We start from the raw sequence: 24,986 nt of genomic DNA, 5'->3' as shown, positions 1-24,986 counted from the left end.
CTTTGACATTCGGTGTTCCCTTCAAGCAGCCCGTCGCTGTTCAATAGCTTCCCTGATTTCCTTATTCCACCAGCTCCGTGGCTTCCTCTTTCCATTCCAGCGGTTTGCTACTTTAACCTCCTGAATTTTACTCCTTATGAGTAGTTCTACCTGTTCATAATCCCAGTCTTCCATGGGGCTTTTCTCTATTGCTTCCTCTATCCCTGCTGCTATCTGCGCTATCCGATCGTCGTTTAATTTTGCGTTTACGTTTTGTCTAAGTTCCCTTTCTCTTTTCATCAAGGGCCCAATCTGCAGACTAATACGTTTATAACCAATTCCCAGACTACACTCCCCTTCTTCGTCTATTTTCATTTTTCTGACCCTGCTATAAATTTCCTGCGACATTAGAGAATAGTAAATGGTCGTCTGCCTGTTGTGGAATTCCCACCTGATTTGGCCTTCACATTTTGTTTCTCTATTTACTATAACTAGATCGTGTCGCACACAGAAATCTAGCATTAGCTTCCCGTTGCAATCCGTGTATCCATCCAGATCGTCGATGTGGCCCTTCATGTCCCCCAGTAGAATAATATTGGCCCCGTTTCCAAACTGGCTTATATCGTCAGTGAGACATTCAACAAGATCCTTGTTTTCTTGCCTGCATTGATGTCCTCTTCCTAAATAAACTACCCCTAGCCATGTCCTTATACCGGCAATTGTTCCTGAAACCCAGATATGCTCTTTACAAAATGATTTAATTCTTTGCCAATTTGTTCCCTGGTGTATCAACATACCTGCCCCTCCACCTTTTTTTTTTTCCGTTCTCGTTCTGTTGCACCTTTCCCACACGTAGCCTTCTATAAACGGCAGATCTTCTAGATCCCTGAGATGAGTGTCGCAAAGAGCGTACACATCTATTTTGTTATCCTTCAACTGCTGTTCTATCTCTAGCCATTGGGCTCTTTTTCTACCTCCTTGCATGTTTATGTGGCTGATCCTAGTGCTAAATTTCTTTTTTGTACTTTTCTTTCTCGACCTACTCTGTGCCAATTTTGGGGGCTCAGCCTCTGTTATTACACTTTTTTCTGCTTCACTTCTAACTACCTCTGTGCACGGAGTCCTCGCGGATCCCCTAAAAAAGCTACAGCCATGCCTGCCAGGCGCAAGCCAATCTCTGCTCCCGCCCTTCTGTTAAAATGAATGCCATCTCGCTGAAAAGCCCTACCAAAACCTTCTTTATGTACCTCCCTGTTTACCTCAACCACTTCGAAACGCTTCTCCAGGCTTAACTTTCTTATGTCCTGATTAACGGTCACCACGTCCTTTTCCATCTTTCCGTTCAATCCTAGCACCTCTGGTACTGTGCATACAACTATCTGCGTCTGCTGTGCTATCTCCCTGATCTCGTCAACTCCCTTAGCTAAACTTTCCACCATTCCTGCAGCGTCACCATTTAGGACATCGTTTAGCCCCGCGGCTACTATTACCATACTGCGCTCTGCGGAATTCTTCCACAGCCTGTCTTTACTCTCTTTCAGCACTGCCCTCATTGTGCTCATAGGGAAGGCTCCAACTAATACTCTCTTATCACCCTTTACACGTTCCAAGATATCTCTCTTGCACCTGTTCATGTTAGAATCTCTTGCGATAAGCACCTGGGCCTTCTCTCTCCCTCTCCCAACTGTTTTGGCTCCTGCTTTCGGTTATCTGTGTCCTTATCTCTGGGATTTTCATTCTTCCTTACTTCTTCCTTTTTTTCCGGCTTCTTAGTAGCTGCTTCTAAATAATTCTGACGGTTCGGACCCACCTGACCTACTTTGCTTATGCCTTCCATGCCAGTGCTGCTCCAGCCGCGTGGTCCGCACTGGTTCGTCCTCGTTGGTTCCAAGGATAAAGTCGGCCTCTTCTTTTTCAATTTGAGGAAGCTGTCCAAGCAGTTTCTGATTTTCCGCCCTTAACAAACGTACTTCATTTTCTAAATCATCCACACGAGACACTAAACTGCCACTTTCTTGATCAAATCTATCTAGACGCGCACTCAGTACGCAACACCGACACAAAAAGTCGCTGCCTTCCGCTTCACCTACAGAGTCAAAACGCGTTTCCTTGAGATTAACCTGCGCCTCACACTGAGTACACTTTACCTTCTTTTGATTGCACATCTTAAGCATGTATCGACTGAACTATATCTATTACGAATTCTCAGAATATACAAATTGCCAAAAGAAGACACAAGAAACGACTAGCAAACACGCGTTAAAACCCAATTCTGCGAATGTCAATCGCCGAGAAACAAAATATTAATCTAAACAAGATAGTTAAGAAATGAACGCCGAGAAAACCTAGCTGCCGGCACGAAAAACCAGGCCGCTAGGACAAAGAGCTAAGATCTATTCTTTAGGCTGCACCTAACCTCACTAGCTGAAAACGAAATAAAGTTAATAAAAGAAAGAACTGATCTATTTGACGCTTCGGAAGCTCTCGCTGTCGCCAGTCCGTCCGTTTCCGGTAGCCACGTGCAATCGGAGGAGCGATGGAACACGCGTCCGCACCCCACGGCTGTCAACTGTCAACTCATACGACGCATAGGTGCGCACTGCCGCCTGGTAGCGCCTGGAGGAACTGAAAAACAACGTTTGGCTAGGGCGTGCGCCGATTGGAACGGCCGGAGAGAAACACGCGCGCGAGGGTGATCTCGGAGGCCATGGACAGGGCATTGCCTCAGAGATCTTCATCGCGGCGGCTCGGATCGGCAACGATGTTGCTGACGAACTACGACTGCAACTTGAGGCCCACGCGTTTCGGCAAAGTGGCTGGCAGCGCTTCCACGTCCAGGAAGGATTAATAAATAAAGATGAGTATAGGAAGTTGCTCTAAGTAAGAATTCGAAACAGAGCCTCCCTTCTCAGTGCACGCCACAGCCGCATTGTAAGCGAAGGAACGCTTGTACGCGCGAACTGGAGCCGAAAGGTTCTCTCGCAGAGGCCGCTAGAAGAAGCGACGACGTCACCGCTAGGGCATGAAGCGTCGGAACATGAGCTCGCTCTTGAGAGACGTGTAATGAAAGCGGTTGCGTCTACTAGTGCCGAGCGCACTACGGTGTCTCTTGTGCGCGGGAATTGTAGCGAAAAGTTTGTACTACTCGCAGAGGCCGCTAAGGGAAGCGATTACGTCACCGCTAAGGCATGAAGCGTCGGAACATAGGGTTGCTCTTGAGAGACGTGTAATGAAAGCGGTTGCGTCTACTTGTGCCGGGCGCACTACGGTGTCTCTTGTGCGCGGGAATTGTAGCGAAAAGTTTGTACTACTCGCAGAGGCCGCTAAGGGAAGCGATTACGTCACCGCTAAGGCATGAAGCGTCGGAACATAGGCTTGCTTTTGAGAAACGAGTAATGGAACCGGTGCCGTCTACCAGTGCCGGACGCACTACGGTGTCTCTTGTGCGCGGGAATTGTAGCGAAAAGTTTGTACTACTCGCAGAGGCCGCTAAGGGAAGCGATTACGTCACCGCTACGGCATGAAGCGTCGGAACATAGGCTTGCTCTTGAGAAACGAGTAATGGAACCGGTGCCGTCTACCAGTGCCGGACGCACTACGGTGTCTCGCTCATCAGTGACTTCCTTATCGGTGAGTACTGATGGGCCATCTACGTCGGCTGGTGCTCGACCGCGAGGGAGGCCGCTTAAGACGGAGGCACAGCAGGCGGACGCCAAAGCTCGTCATGCTGAGGCCATGCGGATAAAGCGATGAGAAAATGCTGAACTCCGGGAACAAGAGGTTGCGGCGAATTGACAACGGCAAACCGAGAACCAGGAATTCAGGGCAAGAGAGGCTGAGGCAATGCGGCTTAAACGTCAGGCAGGGGCCGAATTACAGACGGCTCACACTCACAATCACACTCACACTCACAATCTTCCTATTGGCCAGCGGCAACACGGCGGGAGTGGCCGTCCTTTACATCATCGACGTCTGCTGTTTACGTCATGAACACACTTGAAGTGATGACGTTGGCTACGGGCCAATTGTGAGCGGGAGTTACGAGTGGCTCGCGTCGCTCACAACTTGTTTGTGAGCGCTCACAAAGGGAAAATGGCGGCGATCTATGCGGTGGCCGGCGTTCTCGTGAGCGGCGGCGCCCCGACGCGATCATCGGCGAAGGACGGTGTACGAAGACTGAGGTGCCCAGCGAGATGTTTCGACGCATGTTGCTACTCGAGAAGGATACAGTACAGTGACTGTGCGACGCGATGAACTGAGATAGGTGTGTGCGGCCGAGTGCGCTGTCTGTGTGGCGGCAGATAATGTGTGCACTGCGCTTTTTCCGAACTGCTAGAGGCTTCCAAGCTGCTACTGGCAACGAGGCGAACATCGGCCTCGCGCAGCCGACAGTTCGAAAGCGTTCGCGGCGGCGTGCAGCTAGGGCGGCGGAGAAGAAAGGCTTCCTTCGTCACGGCAGCATACCCGGCGTCGTCGGGTTTGTCGACGGCACATCGGTCGTCTACGAACAGCCTTGTGATGTCCCTGTTTCAGATATGAGATGCCAACATGATTTTGGCCATGAACCTCCCTACCTGGGATCTTGGCATAATGCTTTCTTCTGGCGACACTCTCGGCTGCACACAGGCATGACACAGGTCGAGGCCGGCCTGCTGCGAGACGTCAAATTCACGACACTGAGCCGCGCTGCTTTTTGCAAGATAAGTTACGGTAGGCTCCACATGCCTCACATGTATTACCGTTCTTGGGCTTTTATAAAAGCTGAAACATAAGACACTAGTACATTGTTGAAATGCCTACGTAAGAAACGAAAATGGGAATGTGTGTGTTTGATGCCTGTATTTAGTAGGAATGTGACATCATTTATACCGATATGAAGTGCAAGGCTGTCCTTAATGCAGTGTTGCTGAAACGTTCAATCATTCATTTTCTGCACGCCCATGAATGTCATCGTCAGCAAGACCTTGCAATGAGCTACTTGATGCGACTCTTCCATTGTGTCAGTAAGCCTGTTAGTTTATGAGGCTGTTGAGGTCGACAACGACGTGACAAAGAATGTGCTTAACAGCGTGCCATTTTCGGTTATGCTGGTGAGAGGGGCACCTGTTGGAGACATGGCTGCCAGTGCCATGGAATCCCGGTCCGGACTCTCCATAACGGTTATAGAACAAGGCATACACCTCCACAAGGTTAATGGTGGATAACTGCATAAACGGGCTGAAGACCCGCTTCCAGTGCTTGCAAAAATACAAGACGTTCCTCTACCAGCCAGAGCGTGTAGCATGTGCCTTGTTGCATAACTTCTTTGGATGTCTTCCTGCCTGCCTGCAGACGAGGAGGGCGCTGCTGGCTTGGACAAGAAAGGGTCACATTTGTGCACTGGCTACTTGGAAGTGGGATCACTATTGCCGTGCATACCTTTAGTGAAAAGCCATACAGAATCATGCTGTGAGCCTGTTCCACAGAACCTACCACCAGAGGCTGGCACAGCTGCCCATGGTGCGGCAACCGCTTTGGCGTCAATCCCAGCACAGCAATCGGCCATGATATACCACACGTAGCTGACCAACTCATCACAGGCAGCAAAGTGCAGCGTCTTCTCGTTTCATGTCTGTGACAGAAACCTGTTGTGATAAAGATGCATCTTCTCGAACCATGAGTTAAAACACCTCATCTGTCAAGTCAAATTTGTCTTCGTACACCCCCCTTCACTGTTGCTTACAACCGTGTATGTTGGTATTTGTGTGTGTGTGCATGTGTTTGAGTACATAATTAAAGTGTTTCACAACGAGGCAGCAATTGTGATGACTATCGGAATGGGAAAGCCTCACAGATGTTTTTTTAGAAGCACGTGTATCCACTGTGCACCTTTATTTTCCTGCAGCATTTCACACGCTTGAATATGCAGCAGCGAAACCAACTGCCTGCAATAGCATCGGCAGTTATTTGACGTGCTGCACAATTGTGCTACACAGACAGGACACACAAGAATAATTTTTAGAGCCTGTAAGCTGGCACAGTACTCATCGCAGGTCTGACATACTTCAGAAGCAAGAAATGAAAGTATTGTGCATAAAACTGCGACCCAGAGGCAAACACAAAAGATTAGTTGCTTAATGATTACAGGCTTGCATAGTAGTTGTCATAGGTTTGGCACATTTCAGAAACAGGAAACAAAGTATGGCACTTAGCAGTGCAGAAACAGGACCCAAGTAGTGCTATGTACACTGTTTTCATAGGGCAGTCTCCATTAGTGAGCCTTTCAGGACTACAAGCCTGCATATACTGTTAGGATGCATAGAACACATTTGCTTAATGCTAAACAGTGTAAAGCTGACAAATTGAATGCATAATATTGCGAGTTTTAGTGCTCATAAGTAGAAAATCCCATAGGTATACAAACAAAGCAAATGATGTGTGGGCAGAAGGTATCGCTCAAAAGCAAAGCAACCCAGTCATGGAGAACAAAGGAAAAAATATACAGAGCACACTACAATGAACACTACATCGAAAGGCCTGTCACGGTGGCACTCCAGTGAATGAAGGCTTCAGGTTCAGCCCCGGCAGGTGTGGGAGCATTCCCATGATCATGGTCTTTTCTAAACTATCCAGCTACATACAAACAGATGATCATGCAACCACGCAGCTTCATTTTGGCCTACACTACATGCTTCACAGTCGTCTTGCATTTCCTAAAGAGAAACAAAGAACCACACAGCTTGCACGTTACACTTTCAGCACTTTTCTCATCGATACTAGTAGGCGCCGACCGAAAACACTTCCGCAAGTTTTCTTTGTCCATTTCTGTGTCAAGCGCTCTATGAAATTTTATCGCTGCAGGCTCTGAACTTCGACTGCATTCTATTAGATTTACAGCATGCTGACGGCACCCGCACGGTACTTCGATTTCAGACGACGCTTAAAAAAGCAGCACCTTCTCGGGCAATCAGCTGTTTGCTTGCAGGCCGCCATGTGCACGCCATGACGTTGCCGGCGCACCCTCGCGGCAACCAAAGTTACCTAATAGCAAGTATAAATACAAAACTAAGAACGCTTCTACTTGAGCTTAATGTTATTCAATATTAAAAATAGTACCTTGCCAAAATAAACATTTGTCTGTTTTATTTATTGCGTATTAATTGCGTCGTGTTGCAAAAAGTTAAGAGACGGTCCCTGCTCAGTTTTGTGCCAGACTGTGGCAACGGCGTTTGCCGAGGATTCAGAACTACCGGGGCGGAGCCACCCTAAAAGTCTCTGGTAATTGGACGATTTCGCATACTTGTCACGATTGACGTCTCAAGGCTGCGTCACAGCTCCGTAATTTTGACGTCACGCTCACAAACCTGTGAGCGGAGTCCGTAATTCGGCCCCTCTAAGCGCAAAGGAAGCAGACGCCAAACGGCAGGAGCGACAATCGAACGCCGCGCCGAGAGAGAGGGAGGCTGTGATGAAACGTCAGCGCCGCAACATGGATCCCCAATTACAAACAGTCATCCTTTGGACAAGTTAACCAGTGTTGTATCATATGAACTACGTCTTTGTGTCACTGAAAAGCGCGACAAGAAAATGAGTAACGGGGCGCAATAACGCGTTCCATTCTTAAAGGCGAAGTCCTCCAAATATTTATTCTAGCTCGACAATGGAACTCGCTTTCATATATCGACATGCTACGTTGTTGTCGGCCTGCTTTCACATCGGCAGCCCACGTTTGGAACCACGCACGGCAATTGAAACTGCTCGGTTTTAGCAGGTTTCTTCCTAAGAATTGTTAAGCACTAAGCGCTGCTCGACAAAGCTTGTTATTGCGTAGCGTCCAGGTGCCATCTGAATAAATTTTATCCGCCAATACCATCCTGCGCGCCGCTCAAGAAAGAAGAAGAAATCAAGGATGGACCTTGCGAGGATTAACCGCTCTGAATCCCGTACATCCCTGTCGGAAAACACGGATGAAATCCTCTCGTCATGGGGCATTTACCTGAGCCGTTTTTACCAGAACCAGGAGAAATCCTCTCGCAAATCTGGGAAGAGCAAGGCGGTGCGTTTTCTTGCCACTCAAAGGAGCGGGTTAATGCCAGATCAGCTGGAACATTCGCCGACCGAGGAACGGACGGAATCGAGTGAGGCGAGGCAACGAGGCCTGCCTTACGCCCTGATCGCACTCATGAGCGGATTGCTCATGGCTGCCGCTGGCGTAGTGCTGCTGCGGACGACGCCCGATCTTCCTTCGGGTGCCGCCGAAGGAGTGAAGGTCACTGGGGCTCAGAGGACCGTTCCACAGACGCCATCGAGTCCCGCAACGCTGCGAGAGAGCGGGTCTGAAGGCCAGCGTGCGCCGCTGATGATGCTTCCAAACTGGGCTGAATCCAACGATGAGGTGAGCTTTTCATCTATACGTGGTGTCCGATTAACTTTGGCACCTAAGGTTTGAACTGTTCATATACATATACTGGCTCATGAGTACCACACAATATTCAGTAATTTTGAATCCAGCTGTGCAGAAAACAACACTTGTCGAAATTGATTCTAAAACATAACAAGATTCACTTCCGGATCTTCATTGCAATTTTATTCACGCAGGTGAGAAACACGAGTTATGATTGCTCGGGGTATACTTCTTAAAGATGGTTAACTTGTTTTCGAAAATAATAAGCGTGTATAGACATTAGTGATTGCGATCAGTAACAGGATGAGAAACCTCAGTATCTCGATATATCTAGTTCGCGATATTTAGATTTGAAGAAGCGATTAACAACAACTCTGGGAAATGAAGGTGTTACACTTTTAATAAGCTCTTGTAGCAAGCGTGCTTCATATTTGTTTATCGCCAGCACTTGCTTTTCTGCACCAAAATAAAATCAGAGGTATAATAGGCAATTAATTGCGCCAGCATTGTTGGGGGTTTTTAATAGAGAAACGTAAAAGAAAACCTCTCGCGTACAAAGGATGACGCAGTGAAATAATATTTACCTAACCCTTGGCAATGCGAGCAGTGAAGAGAAACATAACCAGGTTATACGAAACGCCAGGTTGCAGTGTTCGGAGGTCTCGGGTAGCCAGAGAGCAGTGCATGTTAACGGAAGCTACTTTGCTATTAATTCGTGAACGGTATATTTGGTAGCATTGTTACCTAGGCAAAAAAAAAAAAACACGACGATAGTACAAAGCGCTCGCCCTTTTTGTCGCGCGCGACCGACACTGACGCCTGACAAGATAGTCGGGATGGCAGCGTGGTAGTTCCGCACGCATACGCTTCTCTAAATTCGCCGATTATAAATATTTGCATGTTTGTACGCTATAGGATATAAGCGCCCATTTAAAATCCCTTTGGCCCCTTTGAATGTTCGACGTCGTATGCTAATCATTTATACGAAAGTGGTAAACACACCGTTTTCCGGAAAAACTGGCGTAGAGGTCGGGAGCGAAAAATGAAAAGCTTATCTATGATAGTTGGCGGACAGGTGGCCGAGTAGGCAGAAACTGCCAACTTTTCGAAACTTCCTATGGACAGATGAAACTGGCATCACTGCTATTTATTCACGATCTGCCCGCGTTCCGTCGCTCGATTCACCATTCAAAGACGTCTATGAGAAGACGACCCATGGGCCCATCACACGATGCCGAAAAACGAGTGCCGATCTGGATTAGTACTGTGCTACTCACCCGAACACCAATTCGTTCGTCTCCGTTCTCGCAGGCATAGCGCTAGTGTCTTTTCAGACGACAGGAAAATTCTGCACGCTGATACAAGGGTTCTTTTTCTACGTGGGCTGCAGCGTGAACGTTTTTGAGATCCTAAAAAGCTAAATAAAGCTGTGGAAGATGATTTGTCGCGCAGACGTTCCCACATTCATCGCGACTGGTAATATTCTGTGCAGCAGGTTTTTCTAGACAAATTCTCTTTGTCGAGTCAAATGTTATGAAAGCATCATACGTCAAGTGAAAACATATGAAAATAATGTGAATATGCATAATAAGCAGCACAAGACAAATATTCTCCTCACTGATATAAAGGATCTAATCATTTTTCGTCCCCCTACTTAAGTATGTATTGATATTAGCTAGCATTCATCAGCATCAGCCGGACGGCACACAAAGCTTCCCCTATATTCTTTCCAATACCTCGGTCTTGTGCTAGCTGCACCCACTTACCGGGGCAAAATTCCTAACCTCACCCTCCCACCTAATTTTCTACTGCCCCGTGATACGCTTTCCTTTCGTTGGAATTCCATTTGTTAGAGTTGGCAGCCACCTATTATCATCTCTTCCCACTATTTCTTGCTCATGGCCATTTCGTCTTAATGATCTCGGCTAGAATTCCATCAATGTTTTTCTGCCAATCTGCGCGCATCCTACCTCTTAACGTCATACTTGCCATGTTCTGTTCCATAACCCTCTGCGTTGTCCTAAACTTGATTATAACGACTTCGTTAGACTCCACGTTTAAGCGCCATAGGCGACTACTGGCAACAAGCGCATAATATATACTTACCTTCTCAGTGATACCGGTAATCTGCTAGTCACAATCAGTGAGCATTTGACAAATACACGTCTGCCATATCTAATATGACGGTGGAATTAGTTCGCAAACTCTGCTTCCATATCTAAAGTGAGCGATGAATTCGTAAGATTATGAGAATTAATTATCCACAGCGCACAATTTTGGTTGCGTTAAATCCTTCAATAAGATCATATTCAACCGGACTCCTAATGTGGCGTGGCGATCTTCAATTTGGTCTGAAGACTGCTTTCCACAGGATTAAATTTACGTCTTCAAATGTTTTTTTTCTTTATTGCCTGACTTCGGCACAATACACAAAACCACTTACAGGGCACAATGAGTATTCACTAATACAACAATCAGCCAGGTGGGTTGTGGCGTCGTCATGCTAAAATTGTATTAGGGTCACTAATGGCTCCAATCTTCCGAGCCACTCGGGAGCTTCAGGAGCAAGTTTCTGAATTTCAATATATCTATTCATGCCTTCCCGAAAATAGACCCGTGCTGGCCGTGCGTCAGGATCGCAATGGTATCTTGCCATTCTCAAGCGCCAAATACAGTGGAGGGCCATTAGCGTAATAAGGTCAAATGGCACCCCATCCTCATTCTCTTCTGGCAAGTACCTAATACCATGCGAGTCTAATGGAAATTCCTTTTTTAAAGTCCTTTGTAAAATATCCCAAAAAAATACCCCTTCCCAACAATGTAGGAAAACGTGGTCTATATATAGTTCCTGGCTGTTTACAAATTAAGCAATGCGAACCCCAAGGTAAAAATAAATTCTTCCCTTCCAAGAACTTCTTTACTGGAAGTGTTTCCGTGTGCAACTTAAAGAAAAAAGTTTTTGCATTTGACGGCACCTGCATCGCCTTCACCCGCTTAAGTACGTCGCGTCCTGGTCCTCCACTGTATAAGGCCCTGTACATTGGTATGGGAAGAACTACGTCACACAAATCCTTGTACAACTTCTTCCTGCTAACGCAAGATTCATAAGAAAATCGAACAGACAGGAATAGCACACTAGCGACAACTTCTCTAAAATAACTAAAAATGCGTCCCGGTACACGTTTGGTCGAGACAACAAAGTCCGGCAGTGCATTTCCGAGCCTTAATTGGCACACAGTACGCAAAAATGGACCTTTTACATCGCGAACAAAAAGAAATCTGCAAACAATCTGTCGTAGAAATGAATGCCCCAAACCCAGTCCACCGTCCTTCCCCCGCCTAAACAAATTGGTCCGGCTACATCCCACACAAAAATGGCAAATATCCGGTGCAGTCTCTGTACGTTCATCCTTGCACAATGCAACACTTGCATCACGTACCACAGCTTCGACATAAAAAACATATTGCACACTGTGGCCCTGGCGAAAACTGACAATTGTTGCCCTTTCCACCTCTCCACCTTTTCCCGCATGGCTTGAGTCTGTGCCCTCCACTACGATTCGCTATCGCGATGGAGTAATTAGTGTGTCACCTTCCTCTTTTGTGCCAAGGTTTTAACGTCGTCCCACAATCGCTCAGGATATAATGGAAGATGCACTGGAGGGCTATGGTTAATTTCTACCCCCTCGAACTATAACGTGGTACCCCGCAGTGCAAGGGCGTCCTGTCTTTTGACACCATCCAAGCGCGGCTGCCATACCTGGGGTCGCCACCAGGTTTCCCAGCTCAGTATTTGAGATGCCTAACCATAGTGCTACCCTGGCCGCGGCTGTCCGTTTTCCTGCCTTTAAAAGCCACCATGATGCTTTTTCCTAAATAGCAATAGCGAAACGTTTCTTCTATTTATCGCAGGATCATTACCAGTGTGATTCGGTGTTCTACTCATACTGCCAGTCGCCCCGACCGGAGTTTATCTTCGAACCGCTTTTCGAGGCTTGCATACCGTCGAGGGAGCACAGTGTGGAACTGTGCAACCAGAGCCCCAACAGGTTCGCGACCAAAGTCTCGTGCAAAGTGGCCTGCGTCGAGACGGGCCGCCCCTCAGGGAAATGCTTCGACAGGCCAATCTTCACTAAATGCCAGCGGTAAGGAAAGCCTAGCATGATATTTTTATAGTAACAACAACTGAGTATTGTATAACTGAAAAGTTTTGATTGATACTTCAGTGCGCATCAGGAGGTGCCGTTTCCCAACTTTAAGAAAACTGATACGGATACGCAGTGCCACGTTGAGAACACCATCTGGTTTTTTTTTTTTTTGCTACAGGGTCTTTACTGTATGTAACTGACGTCTAGAAGAAGCCATTCAAGTAATTTATTTAAGGGTGGAGGAGGCAAAAGACGACAGTAGTATTATCTCGAAGGGGGCGTTTAGTCCGTGTCCCGTGGATCTCAATCCCGAACTCAACTCGCATTTCATTTCAGAAACGGGAACTCGCTCTAAAACGCAACCTCGTAGGGCATGCTACGGGGGAGGGAAAGGGTGGTGTTGTGACCGGAGTTCCGGCCAGACTTCAGTAGCTGACAATGGTGAAGCTCGCCCCCTGAACCTGACACACATCAACTGGTTGGCTGCGGTGGAATCGTCCACGCTTGGTCCTGGAATCGGAAATGGTGAGCGCTTGACTTTCTCTGAGAATTTGCCAGGTTTGATAACTCAGGGACTTTATCAAAACTAGTACTTTTCATTTTGTGCTTTTGAAGCAGCAGTGTTTTACGAAAGTCATCGTTCAAAAGTGGCCATGGACATCAGCAAGTTAAAGAAACAGGAGTTGATTTTGCTTTGCGAAGAGCTCGGTATTGAGGTGAGGAAAAGCCATAAAAAGCCACAGCTTATTGAGGCTATTCAGGAGAGTGGGGCGGATGGCAATGAAATTTCGGAGACTTGGGATTTCATTCAGGAGAAGTCCAGGGAGGCTAAAGAAGCAGAGGAGATGAAAATTGCACTCAGACAGTTAGATCTTCAAATTGCTGAGGCAACGCTCGCCGGAAATAATTCTAACAATCAGGCTATTCCGACGGGCGCAACAATAAAAATAAAAGATCTCCTGCAGCCCTACAAGACAAACGAGGGCATTGGGCTGTGCCTCGTAAATTTTGGAAGGATCTGTGAAAAGGAGGGAATTCAGCGGAACATCTGGCCCCAGAAAATATTAAACGTACTTCCTTGTGAAGCGGCTGAAGCAATTGCCAGATTGTCGAAAGAGGATGCCGAAAGGTACGAGCTCTCCTTAAAAAGTGCCGGCAATCAGCTGATGCATTCCGGCGCCGCTTTCGAGAGGCAGCACGGAAGCAAGGCGAGACGTTTCAGGACTTTTCGCGCAAATTGAAAGCAGATCTGATCGAATGGCTGAAAGGTGAAGAGGCTTATGACAGTCGCGATAGCGTCATTGAGGTAATCTGCCTTGAACAGTTTTACGGTAGCCTGGGAGAAGAAATGTGTCAATGGGTGCAGGATAGGCCCTGCAAAAAGACTTTGGAACGCGCGGCAGAATTAGCTGACGAGTTCGCGACCCGTCGAGAATCGGAGAAAGCACGCATCAGATCCAGTGCGAAAGTCGGTAGAGATAATCGGGCGCACTCTCACACACAAGGAAAAGTGGGAATTTCGTCGTCTAATATCCCTGTTGCACAACAAAAAGGTGCAGTAAGCAGCTCGAAGGAAGACGCGAGGAAAGAAAAGGTTTTCGAATCTAAGAAGCCGGTCGTCTGCTTCCGCTGCCAGCAGCCTGGGCACGTAGCGGGCGGCTGCCGTAATCCAAAAGCGGTGTTTTCGTTTCTGGATAACGAGGACGACAACTTGCGATTGTTGCAGCCTTATCTTAGGGATCTGACCATAAATGGCAAATCATGCAAAGTTCTCCGCGACTCCGCTGCTACAATGGACGTCATCCACCCTGAATATGTTAGGGCTGGAGAATTCACGGGTGAATGCGTCTGGGTACGACAGGTGGTTGAGGAGAATAGCGTATGTCTGCCTATTGCCCGTGTCGAGATCGAAGGACCGTTCCGGGGTGCTTCACACTGAGGCAGCCGTCTCTCAAAACCTACCCAAGCAGTATCCCTACATATCTTCTAATCGCTCGGACATGCTGCTCAGGGAAAATGGGCTGAGTTTTGGAGACCATGCTGTCCAGGCTCTCAAACGTGCGAAGGCGCGAGAAATCACAGCGCAGACGAAGCTAGGGGAAAAGGGTAAGCATGAAACTGTAAGCCAAGTGCAGGATTACGGTGGCGAGCAGCAACAGGATTTACTCACTAATAGCGCTGATCTAGAAAGCGCCGATAGCGGGGCTGGCTGCATTGAAAGTCCCGAATTATGTGCAACTGCTCAGTCTGAGCCAGGAGAGGAAGTCAGTACGAATCTGGTGCTGCCGCATTCAGAAGGTTTTCTCGAGCTTCTTCGTGTGGACCGAGAAATGCTTGCCGCTGAGCAAGAGAGAGATCAGTCTCTGCAAAACTTGAGCGACCAAAGAGAAACGGGTGTGTCACGCAAAAACATCGCTTTCCAGCGCCGGTCTGGCCTATGGTATCGCCAGTATAAGGACAGGAAAGGAGTAGAACACGACCAGCTTGTTGTACCGTCTAAGTATAGGGCTCAAGTTCTCGTCCTCTCGCATGAAAAAGGTTGGGCCTGTCACTTGGGTATAAAAAAAAATAGACAGGCGGCTGAGAGAATTCTACTGGCCCGGATGTTTTAAAGACGTCGAAAATTTGTTCAGACATGCGACACTTGCCAGAGAATTGGCAAACCACACGAGACCAGAAAGGCACCTATGAAATTAGTGCCCGTAATCACAGAACCCTTTCGGCGTGTTGTTGTAGATGTAGTGGGACCGTTGCCTGTAACTACGTCAGGTTACAGATATATTTTGACTATAATATGTCCGGTTACCAAATTCCCGGAAGCCGCCCCACTTAAGAAAGTAAGCTCGGTAGAGGTGGTCGAAGCGCTGCTTTCTGTGTTTTCTCGAGTGGGTTTTCCGGCCGTAGTGCAGAGTGATCAGGGCAGCGTCTTTACCAGCGCTCTGTCAACAACCTTCCTTGAGGGATGCGGTATTCGCATTATACACAGTTCCGTGCGGCACCCACAGAACAACAGTGTAGAGGCCTGGCACTTCTTGTTGAAAAGAGTGCTAAGGGCTTTGTGTCATGAAAACAAAACAGATTTGGAGGCTTCCTTGCCAGCTACCATGTTTTCGTTGAGGTCCGTGCCACATGAGGCCACCAGCTTCAGCCCAGCAGAACTAGTGTACGGCCGTTCTATGAGGTCCCCGCTTCAGATGCTCCGCGAGGCATGGGAAGGGCGCGGAGAGGACACCACATTGGTTGAGTATGTGTTGCAGCTACTAGAACATCTTCAGTCATGTCGCGAGCTAGTGGAGGCTTACATGAAATCAGCTCAGGGCAAGGCGAAACTATATTACGACTGGAACGCCCTTTGCTGTTGGAGACAAAGTGCTCTTACTGACTGCGTCGCGGAAGAACAAACTAGATGTTTTATGGGAGGGTCCGGAAGAGGTTGTACAGCAGATTTCGGACACTAACTATGTTATTAGAATGCCGGGAAGACGCAGAGGTGAGGACCTACCACACCAATTTATTGAAACCGTACAGACAGAGGGAAGCCGTTGTGCAGCTCGCTCTAAATGTTCCTAAAGAGATGGAAAATGATTTTTTTCCCAGGAGTACAACTAGATTCCGCACTCGAAAAACTTTGCCAGAAAATTGAATGCGACGCCAAACTGGAAGATAAACAGAAAATAGAGCTAGAAACGCTTCTGCGAGAGTTCAGAGATCGCTTCGTTGACCGGCCCGGCAGGACTAACTTGATCGAACATGATATAAAGCTAATTTGCGACAAGCCCATCTGGTGCAGGCCTTACCAGGTTTCACCCCGGCGGAAGGAAACATTGGCAACTGAGATTCAGCGGATGTTAGACATGGAGCTGATCGTACCATCCGAGAGTGAATACACGTCCCCCATCATATTGGTTGAGGCGCCAGGTAAGGACCCTCGTCCATGTATCGACTACCGCCGTCTGAATGAGATCACACGTGATCAGAGCTACCCGATTCTGAATCTTGAGGAAAGGGTTGAGGCCATAAGTGGTGCTCATTATATATCCACGCTGAACCTCACTAGGTGGTATTGGCAGGTGCCTCTGACCGAGAAAGCGAGCCGAATCGCCACTTTTATTTCCCCTCTAGGAACGTTTCGTCCTCTCGTCCTTACTTTTGGCCTCAAAAACGCGCGCTTTTGTTTTTCCCGTCTCATGGACCGTGTGCTGCAGGGTATGGGGGACTATGATCTTCCATATTTAGATGGCATAGCTGTCTTTTCTAAGAGCTGGGAGGAACACCTCTGTCATTTGAGGGATGTACTGACACGATTACGTGAGGCATTCTTGACTGTGAGAGCGGAGAAATCTCAGTTTTGAAAAGCTCAAGTGACTTACTTGGGTCACATTGTCGGACGCGGTTATCGGCACCCGCTAGAAATAAAAGTAGCGGCAATATCCGAATTCCCCAGGCCAGTCACCAAGCCAGATATTCGTTCATTCCTCGGACTAGCGGATACTATCAACATTATATCCGCAATTTTTCCGAAATCGCCAGCCCCCTTACCGACAGTTTGCGAAAGAATGAACCTGTCAAAGTAGAATGGAATTCGGACAAAGAACGCTCTTTTCTGGCTCTGAAAGCGGCTCTAGCCAGTCGGCCTGTTTTGAGAACTCCAGACTACACGCGTCAGTTTGTGCTACAATGCGACGCGAGTGACCGCGGTATGGGGGCCGCCCTTAGCCCTTAGCCAGCAAGATGACAATGGGGAGGAGCACCCTGTTGTATTTGTAAGTAGGAAGCTCACCCTACGTGAGCAGGCCTATAGTGCATCAGAAAAGGAATGCGCCTGTCTCGTGTGGGCGATTCAGAAGCTGTAGTGTTATGTGGCAGGGTCTCTGTTTCTTGTAGAGACCTTTGTCCTTTGACTTTGCTTCGTAATATGTCGGCCAAAAATGGCAGGCTGCTTCGTTGGAGTCTAGCCTTGCAGGAGCACGCATTTGACGTGCGTTATAGAAAGGGGCGTGATAATGCTAACGCTGATGGCCTCAGCCGAAGTTTCCCTGGGTAACGCTCTGTGGTTGAACTCCCAGACGTTAACTGGCTACGCATATCAAATATTTTTCTTTTTGTTTTGCTTGCGTAGTTGTTTTTTTGTTGTTGCTGATGATGTTCTTACTATCGTTTACCTACCGCTCCACCTTAGGACATGTTCTCACAGGAAGTGGCCTTCTATGGCATCTTTCATGTTACGACATGGATCAAAATTTTAGCTAGCATATTTGCCAAAAAAAAAATCTTTTTTTTTCTTGTCTCCCAGACATGGTCACTTTTGGAAGAAAACTTTAAATTCTCTGGACAAATTTTATTTTGTTTTCTTTACTTTGAAATGGCAATCATTGTTATGAAGGCAGCCTGGCACTTCTCAGAGTTTGTTTTGCGCTCGCTGCTTGCTGTGCTTTGGGCTTTGAGTGGCTGAGTCTGCTAGCGCTGTTCAACAAGGAAGCAGGAACCAGATGGCCAGGTTTGACGTGGTCAGACCGACCAGGCTGAACGAACTCCAGGTCTCTACGGGGTGCAGCGTCGGCTGGTAACACTACGAGACCTCTTCGGGCGGCGGACGGGCTGTTTTGACCAGAGTTCCGGCCAGACTTCAGTAGCTGACAATGAAGGCTGTTGTAGCCGGAGTTCCGGCCAAGCTTCAGCAGCTCACAATGGAGGCGTACTTAGCGGACGCCGGCGAGCGACCGCGAACAAAAGCAGCGAAGCAACGGCGACAACAGGGCACCTATTCTTGTGCTTAATGGACACGAGACGCGTCGCCGAGCAGCATTCACCCCGCTCGCCGAATTCTCGAGGCAAGCAGGTGGCCCCCTTGGAATTTCGCGAGGTGAATGACCACCGTCAATAGGCGACTTCTCGTACCATTTTGCCCTGGTACCGAAACTCCATCGCCCACACAAAATCGTCATCGACATCAGAAGATTTGCCCTCGCCACCGGAAGATGTGCAAGGAGGTTCACCCTCGGCAGTGGGCGGCGCCTCTAGTGACCCCTTGCCCCCACTGATCGGATAGCATCGATGAACTTTGTTTCCCCAGCTAGGGAACTGGGGATACCAAACCATATTTAACTGACGGATTTTGTTTGTACAGAGAGCTCCGTTTTCCTCTCATGACCTGTACCTTCTTCAGTATGTAAAAAGTGTATATAAACTTTACTTTTTGCCTCTCCTCCCTGGCTGTCGTCCGCCTCGATGCATCGTAGCCTCCTGAGCCCGCTGCGGTGAAGCTCGCCCCCTGAACCCGATAGACATCAGTGGGGACTTGTTCAAACATTATAATCATTTGGTTGAGATAGTGGACCTGATATATTTTTACAAAAACGAACAGCGACACTCACATAAATGAAAGTGGTTGTTTTCTGGGAATCCGAACGTCTGTGGTTAGAAACAAAAAGTGATTTATCATGTAGACAACGGTAGCCCTTTCGTGGTGCCAGTATCACCGCTAGTCCACAAAATGGCTTGTCGAACCAGAACCTGAGCCCTTTGCTGAGAGGGTACAGCATTCGCAACCTCTGTCTGTTCGTTTTCAATGGCGATAGGGAAAACGTTTTTAGAACTACAAAAACATGACTTTTATAGTACAAACTGCACTCACAGAGGCACTGGCCGGAGGGCGTCTGTTATTTTCGCATATGCACATTTTTTATTTCTGTACATTACGTTCTGTTATGTGGTAATATGACCGCATTTCAGTCGATTGCAGAGGGACAGATGCCTTCGTCAGGCGCCACAGCCTATATCCTCTACCCCTGCAGCAGATGCTGTATTTTCTCTGCTTAAAGAATAGTAATAATAATAATAAAAGGCACCGCACTGCTCTCGAGACGCTGAGTGTCTGTCTTCTTCTTGAAGGCAGTGCCCCTCCCCCGCCCCACCCACCGACCACACAGCACAACACAGGTGCACAGACATATCCCGCAGTGAAGAATGGCCCATTCCAGTCCGTATGCGTCCCTCCCCCGGAGTCAGTGGGATGACCCAGATGTTGTGCCGTGAAGACCGCAGTAGCGGAGGCGTGAAATTTTCAACATTCTCCCCGCCGAATGAGTGCTTGCTTCCAACGGGGGCAAAAGGTGAATTTCGCGCTTTACTGTAGTGCCACCTGCCAAACAGATCATGCAGGATCGCTTTCTTCCATCTCGCCCAGGAAACACCTCCGCGATGCAACAAATTTACAAATATCTTGATGGTGAAAATTGTCATGAAGCAGCACCAGGGCATTAAATTGTAGCTCACTTGAGGCTGTAGTTGTGGAATGATGGTAGGACATAGTACACACAAGTATTGGCTCGCCACCGTTTTAACAGGTTTTCAGTCAAGAACTGTCTGTATTTCCAACGACGATTGAGCTCGCTGGTGTTGGCAGCTGCGGGAAGTCCTCCACTGCAAGTTGGTAAGGAGATCAGGCGTCTACCAGCTAGAAAGTGTGCCGGCGTCTGTAATTCCGGTTCTCCTGCATCAAAGGCAACCGGGGTTAGGGGTCGCGAGTTAATTACGGCTTCTTATCCGCTAGAATGGTGCAGAGCTCTTCGAAGTTCACGTAGCTGCATCCAAGCACTCTCTTTAGTACGATCTTTACGGATCGCACCATCCGCTCCCAAAAGCCTTCCCACCAAGGTGCCCTTTCCACGGTGAATATCCATTCAATCCCTTGATGAGACAAATAGTCTTGAGTTTCTTGATTGCGCGACACATTCCATAGTTTCTTCAGTTCCGCTGGAGCCCGATAAAAGGTCTTTGCATTGTCAGAGTACACCGTGGTGCAGATACCGCGTCGTGCTATGGAGCGGCGAAACGCCAAGAGGAAGCTACTCGTTGTGAGGTCGCTCACAATCTCTTGGCGTATTGCTCTGGTCACTGCGCAGGTCAGGAGCAAGATATTACTTTTTTATCTTGCCTTCTGTCATCGTCAAAACGGGCCCCGCAAATTCGAGGCCTGTAACTGAAAACTGAACTGATTCTGACCCCCCTGTCGCGTGGCAGTGCCACTATAGTTTCTGTAACAGTCTTGCGGCTCACTTTTCTGCATACCATAAAACGGCCTAAGACTTTCTTCACGATCTGACGGCCGGGCATGATCCAAAACCTTTCGCGCAGTTGGGTCAGTGGGTCCAGGCATACCGCATATAGCAGTCGTTGTTGAGGGCTCTGGATCAGGAGATGAACGAAAGGGTGACACGCAGGCAGAAAAACTGGATGAGCAGCCTCATAGCTCAGGTTTGAGTGCTGTAGACGCCCTTTTAGTCGCAACAGTCCCATGTCATCCAGAAACATGTTAAGCTCTGAGGGTTCTTGAAAGTGGCCGTCTTCGTTTAGAATGCCGTTCACGTCACCAAAAGCTTCTCGCTGAACCTCCTGGAGCGAACAATTCTGCGCCTGTTGGATTTCGGGTGCGCTGAGCGGGCCCTCAAGTCGATCCTCTTTCCGATCACAGTTGTGAACAGAGCGTCGCACCCAAGCTATGACTCGCTGTAGGCAATTCAGTTTGCTGAAGCGCTTAATTTCTATCACCGGCAGAGGTGCTTGTCCTGCAACATGGCTGACCGCTAGCTTTTTACTTTTTCTTTCGTCATCGGCTCTCTCGGTCGAAATATCAGCCGGCGTGTTAGGCCAGGTTGTTATGGACCTCTCAAGCCATTTGGGCTCTTTCCACAATTATTCACACCTCTTGAGCGCGTCCGAAGAAATTCCCAGTTAGGATGTCTACTGGGTTGCTGATACCTGGGCAGTGTCTCCAATCGCTTGGGTTTGTTTTCTCTTGGATCTCTCCGACTCTCTTGGCTACAAAAGGTTTCCACTGAACGGCTGGTACCTTCACCCAATATAGAGCAATAATGGAATCAGTCCGAAGTGTGGCCTTGTCAATATTTAGTGCTTAAGAATCTGCGATGTATGCTACCATCCCAGCGCCTAACAAGGCACCGAGGAGTTCTAGCCGTCGTAGGGATAGCGTCTTGAGCGATGCCACACGCATTTTGGCCATGACAAGGGAAACAGTTGTCTCCTTGTCGCTCTCCCCTCTAAGGTATGCAACTGCTTCATAGGCTTGGGGGCTTGCGTCCGTGAATATGTGAAGTTCGGTTTTGCTGTTTGGTTGGTTTTCATACCGACGAGGGATGGAGATATCCTTGAGGTGACGCACTGATTCGATCCAGTCTCCCCATTTCTCACTCACACCTTGCGGTAGTGTCTTATCCCAGTCTAAACCAAGTACCTAAAGCTCTTGAAACAGCATTTTCGCTGTGATCGTCACTGGACTCAACAGACCGAGTGGATCGAAGATTCTCGCTGAGGCTTGAAACACGAAGCTTTTAGTGTTCCGGTTGAGAGTAAGAGGCTCCAGCGCCTTTTTCAGGGAATACTTGAGCTCGTCGTTTTCTCTATCCCACTCGAGCCCCGACGCTCTTGATATGGCGGAAGTCGTCGTCTCAGTATCAGCGCAGGCATTTCCAACGCCGTCAGCATCGAACCGTTGTTGTAGTAGTTCGTTAGTGGAATTCCCCTTTCGCAGTTTCATCCCTGCTGAGCTCAATACTTGCTGTGCCTCCTCATAACATTTCGTCGCCTTTTCCATGTTGCTGACTCTGGTTATCAAATCGTCGATTAACAGGCAGCTGCCGAAGATTTGTGCGCAGTAAGAGAGAGGTCCTCAGAGATGTTAGCCAGGTGATGTTGTATGGTGGCAGCCAACATGAAAGGACTACTTGTGGCACCAAAAGGTACTCTTGTCATGCTCCAGACATCTATATCACCCTCTGATGAGCCCTCACACCTCAATTTCTCGATGTCGGCAGTCAATGCAATTTCGTGGCATCGAAAATTCAGAATAGCCGCAGCGGGTCGGTGTTTAGGTTCGGGCTGGTGGTGAGGGCATCGGTAAGTGGCATGAAGCATTGTGCTTTCGAAGATGCATGGCACACTATGCGAACTTTGTTGGTAGAGCTCTCTGAACGGAAAACAGCATGATGAGGCATACAGTACACTAGTGACGAGGTGCTGTCGATTTCATCGGCTGTAACCATTTCAAAAGCCTTTATCTACGTAGTCGCGGATGGCTGCATCATATACGATTAGCCTGCCCTTGCTGGGTCTCAGACGCCGCATCCACCTGGCCAGGCGTCCTCTTGGTACAGCCTCATTGCTGGCTGTCCCTTGGTCAAGTGTCTTCCACGGGAGGCTTGCCTCGTATCGCCCATCGGTCAAAGTCAGAGAACGAGTGAAGTTTTCTCTCAACTGCTGCTGTTCGCTTCCAAGTATGCAGCTGCTTGAGAAGATACCGAGGCTGTCAGCTCCCAGAACGCTCGAAGTTCGTCCGACAGGTTGGCGTCCATGTCACAGGCTTTGATGCGCAGAACGGCGACGGTATAACACGACACACCAGAAGCAGACAGTGGTATCGGCCCTTGTAAGGCCCAGCCGAAACCAGTCTTGAGCGCAACTAAGGCCCCTTGCACTTTCCTTACGTCTGCGTGCACAATAGTCCAATAATAATCTACCCTATTAGAATTTCTATGCCTTGTTTTAATTGGCGCAATGGTGAGACGGTGACATCCATTAATTTCAAATCAGCCGCCTGACTGATCTCAACAGCGTTTTCTGGAAGCAGCAGTTGGTCGGAGCAGATTTCTTCAATTTCGAGGGCTTCGACGGTGTGCTCCTTGCGGTCGTACTGACTTCGTAGCCGGAGCTTCACTCGGCGTCGTTTTTTCTTCATAACGTTGGTCGAGCCGCCGAAAGGGTAAATGGTCACTTCCTCTTCACCGATCACCTCAAGATCCAGTATTCGCCAGAGCTTCTCTGTTATAAACGATCGTTGACTGCCTCCGTCAGACAGCGAGTGAGGCGTTTTCGTTTCGGTCCGTCCACCCACACCTGCGCCATCTGCAGCATGAAGTTTTTGTTGCTCTTGCTGAGAGACGCTGTTGAGTGCAACCCAGTAGCAGTCTCGCTCTCGGCATTCAGTGCTGGCGGATCATAAAGCGAAGTGATGTGTCGTCGGCCACACTTCGCGCAACGTAGTGTCCAGGTCTTACACCCTTTCGTCATGTGCCCTCTTTTCGCGCATCCGTTGTACCTCCCTTCGTTTCGCCGTTTTCTTTTCTTCTCATCAATTGATATCGGATCGTCTGCCGCTTCATGCCTCTCTGAAGAGCAGAATGGGAATCTCTCCATCCTCAATTAGGCACACACCTGTAGGCTGGCCACTGAGCCCTTGCTGTTGACGCTGTTGGGAAGCCGTTCTCTGGCGCAGTCAGGTCATGTTTGCTGAGGAGCATGCGTTCTTCTTCCGTGTACCTTTTCCTGCTCTCCATTTCCAGGCGAACGTATGGCAGAATGGCTTGGAGACTCGAGCTGTCGAACAGATTCTTGTCTGCACTGTGGGCCTTATGGTACTCAACAGCCCATTCGTCCCGCAATACACGAAGCAAAGCCGCGCACAGCCTCGCACAATAGCTGTCCGATTCGACACCTAAAGTTTCAAGTCCTGCGATGTTTCGCTGAACATAATAGTGGAGGATTCACAACGCGTTCACGTCACTGAGAGCTCTAACCTGGGGGAGGTTTACCAGATGCGTAAGGTGTTGTTGCACGAGCACGTCCTGACGCCCGAAGCGCTCATGGAGTGTCTTTACAGCGTAGTCGTAATTCTCCGTCGCCTGGATGCCGGTAAAAGCTACCGCCGCTTTCCCTGTGAACGCCGTCCGCAGGTACAAGAGCTTTTCTATGTGCTGGTCAAGCTGCTATTCTCGTGGACTGCTTGTCGGAATTGTTGCCAGAACGGTCGCTAATCGAGCTTGTTGCCGCCGAATTTCTGAAGCTCCAGCTTAAGCAACCTTAGTTGTCCCGAATGGGCAGCAGGTGATCCGGTCGCGGATTTTTCTGCATTCAATGTGCTTGTTGCACGGTGTAGAAATTGTTTCACTGAAACGCCGAAGCCTTGTCCGCATTCGTGTATTCGTGTCATGAGAGCTTGGCACTAACGAACACCTTTGCATTGTTCCGCGAGGCCTTCGTCACGCACATGCGGCTCAATCAGAGCATCTAGCTGTTTCAGATCTTTCGAAACAATGTACAACTCATGTGGTATTTCCGCGATGAGGTTTCATATCTGGGGGCTGAGGTCATCCAACGTAGTCAGTCCCGCAAGCTCCCTGTTGTGTCGATCGAGTAAGGCGCGCGTCACTTCTTTGCTTGGAGACGCTCCATTACCGTCGTCCGTTGCAGTTGGAATCTTTGTTGTCAAGTTGCCGTTGTTCTTCGCTTACTCTCCGGTTTCGTTACGAAAAAAATTGTTCGTTTTTAATGGCGTTAGGGAGAGCGTTTTGAGAACCACGAAAGACAAATTTTATTAGTAAAAACTGCACTCACAGAGGCACTAGCCGGAGAGCATCTCAAAGGATCACCGCACTGCTCTAAGACGCTGAGTGTGTCTTCTC

The 24,986-nt window shown here is 48.5% G+C and overlaps 1 protein-coding gene across 1 annotated transcript in view; it reads left to right on the top strand.

Moving 5' to 3' along the window:
- The first annotated feature begins 7,867 nt into the window (after positions 1-7,867).
- Positions 7,868-24,986, top strand: part of LOC146187510 (papilin-like) — a 108,296-nt gene continuing 91,177 nt past the window's right edge. Inside the window, exons 1-2 of the mRNA XM_084608222.1 lie at positions 7,868-8,353; positions 12,275-12,507. Of these exons, the coding sequence (XP_084464348.1) occupies positions 7,868-8,353; positions 12,275-12,507 (719 nt within the window). The remainder of the gene's footprint in view (positions 8,354-12,274; positions 12,508-24,986) is intronic.

This window comes from Amblyomma maculatum, chromosome 6, assembly GCF_055883805.1.
Source record: "Amblyomma maculatum isolate TAMU_Amacu chromosome 6, ASM5588380v1, whole genome shotgun sequence".
NCBI lineage: Eukaryota > Metazoa > Arthropoda > Arachnida > Ixodida > Ixodidae > Amblyomma > Amblyomma maculatum.
This window is presented reverse-complemented; position numbering and strand designations above follow the sequence as displayed.